At 28.0% G+C, this 8,106-nt stretch overlaps 1 protein-coding gene and 1 long non-coding RNA gene across 3 annotated transcripts in view; one reads left to right on the top strand and one right to left on the bottom strand.

The window, feature by feature from the left end:
- Nucleotides 1-8,106, top strand: part of LOC117169152 — a 31,645-nt gene that overhangs the window by 4,447 nt on the left and 19,092 nt on the right. Inside the window, exons 2-3 of one of the 2 annotated variants that reach the window (XR_004466616.1) lie at nucleotides 4,995-5,291; nucleotides 5,436-5,580. This is a non-coding gene — a long non-coding RNA (uncharacterized LOC117169152). Of the gene's footprint in view, nucleotides 1-4,994; nucleotides 5,355-5,435; nucleotides 5,581-8,106 lie in introns of both variants that reach the window. The other variant, XR_004466617.1, reaches the window with a different exon arrangement.
- LOC117169149 (glutaminyl-peptide cyclotransferase-like) lies at nucleotides 7-5,486 on the bottom strand. The gene is made up of 7 exons (XM_033355360.1): nucleotides 5,374-5,486; nucleotides 5,062-5,178; nucleotides 4,098-4,241; nucleotides 966-1,235; nucleotides 701-862; nucleotides 380-605; nucleotides 7-200 (listed from the first exon to the last, which is right to left on the bottom strand). Exons 2-7 carry the CDS (start codon nucleotides 5,146-5,148, stop codon nucleotides 49-51), a joined length of 1,041 nt encoding a protein of 346 aa, XP_033211251.1. The 5' UTR covers nucleotides 5,149-5,178; nucleotides 5,374-5,486; the 3' UTR covers nucleotides 7-48.

Raw genomic sequence — 8,106 nt, 5'->3', positions numbered from 1 at the left:
TAATTGATAGAATTATGTCCTGGCTGAATACGCGACTCGCGTATTCATTTATACTTTAATATGTAAATACGAAGCGATAAATAGTCGAAGAATTTTGCTGATATTTTCGGTGGTTGTCAAGTCTATACTTTCTCTATTGTCGTATTGTGTGTGCCAGGTTTTCGGGAATGGATTAGGTATCAAGTGCAATATTGGTACTTCTGCAAAAACATGAAAAAAATAATAAATTATGAATTTAAAAATAAATGATTAAATTTGTTTCTACAATTATCATTTATCTTTACCAATAACCCTTCAAGATAAAAGAGTCAGTGATTCTTATTTTCGAACATGAATAAATTAATAAAAAAAGTTTTGACAGATTTAATGGAATACGTACTTCTTTCTAAGAATGGAATGTGGTCATCCTCGACATACGTTGGAATAGAATACCTCTGAAAATATCTTTCTTGGGGTTGTCCATAAGAATATTTATCAAGCAACTCTAATTTTTCTAAGATACCTTCAGCAGATAAAAGTAAATCATACCACCTTTCTGTGTCCTCAAAATAACTATAAAATTTAGGATCTGGAGCTCCTATCAAGTCTAGTAAAACAAGCAAATCCTAAAAGAATATTTCCATACAAAGTTAGTTTACTTTTTTCTATTTGTGTTAAAATAGTTCTATCCTGTATATTCAGTTAAAAATAGATCACTTACCATTCTATCAAGTTCCGAAATATCATTTCCTAATTCTCTCATGAAAGTTTGTCGTTCCCATCTCCTAGCCAAATGTCTAGCTCCATAAATTGAGTCTTTTGGTCCCCAGTTTACAAATGCTTCCTCCCCATCGAAGAAAATAAACATTAAACTTACGTCTTGCTATTTAAAATAAGAGGCAATTAGTTTTTATAACAAGCAACTAGTTCATTTAAAATGAGTAATTGAAGTTTTCATGGAATTTATCAAGAATTTATTAACTTACATTTCTCACAGATTTTAATTGACTATTCATAATCTTGGCAGTATTGATTAGTTGAGCACAAGGTACTGCACTGTCTGTAGCTCCGACGAAAATTTGACCTTTTATGTATTTCGAGTCGTAGTGGCAAGCTAATACCAAGTACCTTTTTGCATTTGGATCGAGTTTTGCAATTATATTTCTAAATCGCAATCTGCCTAAATTCGGAGTGTCTTCATTAAATGCATCCACTTGTACTGTCCATCCGAGTTCTTTCATCGAATTTTTTATATACTATAATATTAAGAATGATGAAAAATTGATTACCGATTTGTAGTACTTTCAAATTTAGTTTTTACACTCAAAATCGAATGCTTTTAATGCTTTGGAGCTTTAAGGGTATTCCTTTTGGGCCTCACAGCTTTGTCTTTATTTTTCTTATTCCCTCAATAATCTAAAGTTTATAATATTCAAAATTGGTATTATAAAAAAAAGTAAACCCAATTATATATCTATCATTAATAAAAGACTGAAAAGTAATAAGAATATAAAAAGTCGAAAGATTGAAATAATGAAATGTGATAAAAAAGCGGATAATTAAATAATACAAATTGAATAAGATTCAAATTTATGAAAATATAATTTGGAATAAAAACAGAGTGGCCGTTTTAATCGACGAAATAAATTCCTGGCCATTTCCCGGTTTTCCCCCGGGTTTTTCCCGGTTCGCAAACATTTTGCACGGTCAATGAAATTGAAAAAGGGAACACTAAAACTAGAAAAAATGCCACTTGAGGTAATAAAAACTGAGCTGCAAATGAAAGCACTCAAAGTGGAACTGTTAAATTTTGAACTTCGAAAATTGAAATTTAAACGTTTTTAATTTAAAAAATCTTGTATTCAAATATCAATCCACGTTATCATTTTCAATGCTCAAAATAAAAAATTCAATCAATGAACTTTAAAATTTTCAAAATTATATAATTTTAAGGAATTTTAAGCTAGAAACATTATATATTGAAAAATTGAAAACATTTTTACTGAACACTTCTTAAATTAGAAATTGAATGATTTTCTTTTTAAATGGTTGAAACATCCTTGGGAAGCTTCAAAATTTTATTTCAAAATCTTGGGAAATCTAGAAGTTGTTTTAAACTTTGTTTTAAATTTAAAATTATTTTGGAAATTTTTTCAGAACTTCTAAATATCTGTCAAAATTAATTGAATTTTTTCTACAATTTTCTGAAAATCCATTACATTTTAGAAAATTTCTTTACAATTTGGATGTACAAATAATAACTGAAAATTTATTATTTGTATACGAAATTTAAGTAATTTTAAGAGCTATGTAGAAAATTTGAAAAGATTCAAACTTAATGTAAAACTTGAAAAGATGGCCTAATATAAAACAAAATCTAGATTTTCGCACATTAAAAAATATTGGATTCTTTTCAAGAATTGTGAAAGGCTTCAAAAGAATACAAACATTTTCTTAAGATTTATAGGAAAATTAAAAATAATTTTTCATTTTGAAAATTATTTTAAGAGAATATTTAAAAAGTTTTTCAAAGATTTAAACAAAATTTTCAAAAAAGATTCTACAAGATTTTAAGAAAACTTTCTAAAATTTGCATGATAATTTTTCATCTTTTTAAAACTCCTAAATATCACTTAAAATTACTGAAATTTTTTCTACAAATGTTCATTTGTAAATTATACATTAAAATTTAAAAATTTCACTTACAATTTTAGCATTTTTCAAATACAAAAATTAAAATTGTAACGTTCAAAGTCTCTTTGAAATTTTAATGATTCCAGGCTTTCTATGTCAAATAATTCAGTTAAAGATTCTTTACTTTTAAATATTTGGTTTAAGTTTACTTGTCTTAAATAAAAATTCAAATATTGATAAATATTCAATAATTATTCTTTTTTAAATGTAAGAAATTTAAATTAGATTAAAATCCAAATTAAAAATCCTATTTAACGTCCAATAATCAAATTGATGCAAACTCCTGTTAAAAACAAGAATCCCACAACCAAATTTGAACCACAACGAATAAACAAAAGCACATCCCTTGGATGTGGTTGGCTGCCTTCTCATTTTTCTTTCCTCTTTTTTATTTTTGCCCGATTTTTTTTATATAATTTTTTTCAGATTACAATAGAATCTTTTGTATTTGTTTATTCGTTGTGGTCCAAATTTGGTCGTTGGATTCTTGTTTTTAACAGGAGTGTGCATCAATTATTCTTTTTTTTATTAAAAATTTCAAATTGAAAGGATAAAAAATTGAATATATTGAACTGAAACTATATTTTCAATTTAATAAATCCTTTAATTAGGAATATATTATTATGAAGTTATTTTTAAGTTCAAAGTAGTTTATAAACTATCAGTCACACGTTCACATGTGTTTAATGAATAAGACTTTCAAATTAAAACTGTTTAAGTTTTAACGTTAAAATCTGAAAATTCTTAAATTTATATATTTTATTGAAAATTCTTTAAAATAAAAATGTAAGCTTAAAAATAAAAAATTTTAATGGAAAATTTTTTAATTAAAAAAATTTTGAATTACGCATCGTAAGCTAAATAATAGCATGATTAAAAAACATAACAATTCAACTAATTATTTGAAAACTGCTGAAATCGAACGTGGACAGATTTTTCTTTTAAAATTTTTTTAAATTCCCGGTCAAAAAAATTATAAATGACAGAAATGAGGATCTGAAATTTCTCAAATTAAACCCGGAAAATGGACAAAACTTTGAAATTTTACAGTTTGAAGATTTACAATTCATAGTCGTTCAGTTTTAAAAGTTTTTAGATTTCAAAAGTCGTAAGAACTCAATTAAAAATTGTCAAATGTTAACGATTCAAGTAAAAAATAATTTTATTTTAAACACCATGAACTTTAAAGTTTTTTCATATTGAATACTTAAATTTCAAAAAAAATTCATTGTTGAAATTAAAATTTATTCAGGTTTTTCAAAGTTTTGAAACCTAGAATTTGAACTATACTCCAATTTGAATGTAATAATTTTAAAACTGTTTACTTTTGATTGCTGTATTTAATGATTCAATTTTCTAATTAAATTTATTTTTTAATAATCAATAATATCTAACAAATTTTTCTATCTTATATACTTACTTACATTTCTTACTCTCTTGTGTTCGGGGGTTCCCACAACTCTTACGACACATATATTGTCTAAAATTTCGTTCATATGAGTCATATTTGATAAATTTGCAAGCTTTGTCACCTGCGCATTATTTAATTCATCTGGTACATGACGAAACTGTAAAAATATTAATGTGTAGATTATAAAGAACTAGAAAACGTTACGAATCCACCCACCGATTGGCAAAGAAGAATGTTTAATTTTCAATCAGTGGAGAAAATTGAAATTAAAATAATAAATTCAAAATAGTATAATAAATTTCTAAAGCCAGGAGCATTGCACCCGACTCGATCTACACATTCCGTATAATAACATAAAGAAAATGAATAAAAAAGCTTAATTCATGATAATAAAATGCTAATCTCAAAAGCAATGTGTATTTTTCTATCAGTTGAAAATTCTCGTGTGAAATTCCACATGAAAATTCGGGTTGTATTTAGGAAACAGTCTACGTGGAAATACACGTTGAACTTTAAACATATGGGTCTTTTTATTTAGGCCTGGTGGCTACGTGTACCGACATTTGTTTACAAGTAGTCAGATTTTTATGGTACAGATAAGGGGCATATCTGGATTTTCTCGGTACGCGTAGAAACTTCCTTTTGTTTAATGTACATAATAAAGGACAAAAATGTATTAAATTCTTATCATTTTTAATATGATTCACACATTGCCTTAAGAAAAAAATTTGAATTAAAATTCTTCTAAACGTAGAGGCTTTTCATTTCATTATTAATAAGTTCTAATATATTTCCAATCTCCTTCAAATATATATATTGGCTTTTTGTCTATGAAGACATATATCAACAATTCCTTGAATATCTTCTAAGTAAAATCATAATAATAATAAGGAACTTTCTTTTTTGCTAGGTCAGAAAGAGACAAACTTAGGACATATGTTTCACAACCTAACGAAGATCCATGAACCGGTACTCACTTTTAGATCTTTGAATGAAATTTGTGTCTGCGCAGATACCCATAGCGACGAAAGTGAGAGGATTACAAATATGAGCAACTTAAGCATGATTCGACTTTCAATTGAGCTGCGAATGAGCTGAAACACAACAAAATAAGGGAATTGTGTGAATGGAAATCACTAGAACTGTCAACTGCCTGAACATACACAATTTCGAGAGGAATTAACATCACACATGCTTGTGAAGAAAGGTTTTCTGTTTCCAGCTGCAATAATCATTATTTAAATAGATACAAATAATCCGGTTACAACAGGTTTTTCAAAGAAGTTTACCTTTATTTATAATTTAGACTCTGTTCATGAGATTGTATTCTTTTTCTTGTTTTGGGCTCAAGATCGACTGCTACCCTGCCACTCACATATGTATACACCACACTGCTGACTGCACCTGTATTTTACCAGTATTTAACTGACGTGGTAAAGTTTCTCGAGAATCTAGCGCCATCATCGGCGGAAAAGAACAAGTTGGAACGTTGTAAAGTAGGAAACTATTTTTGCTAATTTAAACAGAATTTATGGAAGTTTATTAAAAAAATATAGTTTTTGAAAATGTTTAATTTTCTTTAGAAGTTAGGACAAAGCTTTAGACGAAATTCCACTTTTTATTTAAATTTAAATTCATAAATCCAATTTATAGGCATTTAAAGGTATCTTAACAATCATAAACATAAATTCAAGATATTAAAAAACAAGATGCTTTGAAAGAGATTTCTTTTGATGATTCCAATTTCGAATATTTCTTAAACGATATTCATTTGCTAAATTGGTAGATTTAAAGGGCATCCTCGGCAACGAAGAAATCGCCAATGAATCAATCGAGAAAGTAAGCCCGAAAGATGATCAATTCTGTAGTTGCAAATAAACAAAATGGTCTAAAAATAGGTGAAATAAGGAGATTTTCCAGGATAATAGGGGAATAAATTATTATAAATAAAATTAATGTTTATACTACCTATATTAATTCAATTTTAAACGCTTCAAGTTGAATTCAAAATAAAAAGATGAATTTTCAATCAAGAATAATAATTTTCTACTAAAAAAAAGACAAATATCAAATAAAATGATGAATCTTCAACCAAAAAAAAACAAATAAATTTTTTACAAAATAGTTTAACTTTTAACCAACTAGTTTAATTTTCAGTGTTGCTACTGAAACTGAAGTACTGGGGAAATCTATAAAAGTCCTGGAATTTAAAAAAAGAGCATGATAAATGTGATTGTCATTACTTTTTGAAGTTTTAATAATTATCTTAGTACTTTTGTGCTTATTTTTACAAGAATTTTTCTGCAAATTATATTACAAACAGTAAAATACTTTGTAACTGATTTGATTAAAAATTTCGAATATATTTTTTGAATAAGACGTCTAGGAAATCTATCAAAAGTTGACCTGAAAACTAGGAAATGTCCAAGAATTTTGAAAACTGTCTTTTGTAACAGCCCTGATTTTCAATCAAAAAAGATTAATTTGCAACAAAAAATGTAATTATTCACATTTTATCTCAAAAAGACTTTAATATTAAATAAAAATAGGTGAATTCCTCAACAACAAAAATCAATTAAATAGTTGATTTTTCAGTCCATTTGTTAAATTTTTGATACAAAAAGACGAATTTAAAAAAAAAAGTAGAATTTTTGCACCATAAAGTATGAATTGTTAACAAAAACGTTAATTTTGAACTAAATAGTATAATTTTATACCAAAATAGTTAAATTTATAACCCATGATGACGATTTTTCAACAAAATAATTACATTCCCAGCTAGTCAATACAATTTTGAAGCATAAAATGTGAATTCTCAATGATAAATGTAATAGCTGATATTTCAACCAAAAAATATTTTAATTATGGATAAAAAATAGTGGAAAAGGGTTGTTTCACGATTTTAGATCAAATAACTTTTTATTATTATTATTATTATTATTACACCATTAAGCCATTTCCCTTTCAGGGTAGGCGCGACTCACTCGGTAGGGGAAAGGAGTAGTGTGTGGAAGGGATAGAGATCGAGGGGCTATTCAGTCCCAAGAATCATGTAACCCCACCTCTTGAAATCGATTTCGAATCGCATGAAATTATATGAAATCATGAAATCATTGAAATCATTTTTTAGAAAGCCCGAAGTAAAATCATCCAACGTAGTATACGAAATCAACTCCGTAATCAATGAAGTCAAATGAAATCATATGAAATCAATTAAATCAGTTGCAATCCTTTTATTTTTATTTTCTATGAAATTCTAAGAAACTGTATATATTCATGTATATATTCATATTCTCTATGTCACACGTAACTCCATTTTCAATAGTTTTTAATAATTTTTATAGCACTGCGTAACGATTCGGAATCGATTTTATTTGATTTCAGAATCACTTGAAATCATTCAAATGTTTTGAAATCATTGCATTCTTGACCTATCAAAAATTAAATTCAGTTCCCCATTCAGCACTCGAATCAGTGCATGAAATCATTTGAAATCAATTTGAAATCTGAAATCACTGGTACCCACTAGCACAGAGTGAATAGCCCCTCGATAGAGATTTTTCAGATTGATCCATAATTCTCGTGCTATTTAAGTAAATAACACGTTCGTTCCGCGACACTGCTCCGACCCAGGTTGCTGATCAATCTCTCTAGCAATCACCCCAAGCGAAGAACCTCACGAAGTCGTTATGTAAGGTTCCCCACTTGGGTCCATTAGTAGCCAAAGTCTTTGTTTCAGGCGTCATTCACTCTACTGACACTCTTTTTATTAACTATTTGCTGCCATACTTTCCTGTCCTGACATACTTCTCTAGCTTCTTTTATGTCCATGCATTTTTTCATGCAGGCTCTCGTGTTTCTGTGACTTCTTATGCCTCTTCTAACTAGGGTCTCATTCACACATTCTAACCATTCTTACCGCGGTCTACCTCTGGGCACGCTGCCATTTACTTTACCTTGATACACTTGTTTCGTTAGTCGTTGATTTGGCATTCTCTCAACATGTCCGAACCATCTTAACC

The sequence above is a fragment of the Belonocnema kinseyi genome, chromosome 3 (genome assembly GCF_010883055.1).
Source record: "Belonocnema kinseyi isolate 2016_QV_RU_SX_M_011 chromosome 3, B_treatae_v1, whole genome shotgun sequence".
In the NCBI taxonomy this organism is placed as follows: domain Eukaryota; kingdom Metazoa; phylum Arthropoda; class Insecta; order Hymenoptera; family Cynipidae; genus Belonocnema; species Belonocnema kinseyi.
The sequence above is the reverse complement of the archived record's forward strand: the minus strand, read 5'-3'. Positions and strand labels throughout refer to the sequence as shown.

Excerpts from the sequence above, each read along its gene's own strand:
- LOC117169149 (XM_033355360.1), bottom strand. The coding sequence starts at position 5,148 with ATGCTTAAGTTGCTCATATTTGTAATCCTCTCACTTTCGTCGCTATGG. Across the intron at positions 4,242-5,061 it reads TTTCATTCAAAGATCTAAAA|TTTCGTCATGTACCAGATGA; the intron begins GTGAGTACCGGT and ends ATATTTTTACAG. Across the intron at positions 863-965 it reads AATTAAAATCTGTGAGAAAT|CAAGACGTAAGTTTAATGTT; the intron begins GTAAGTTAATAA and ends TATTTTAAATAG.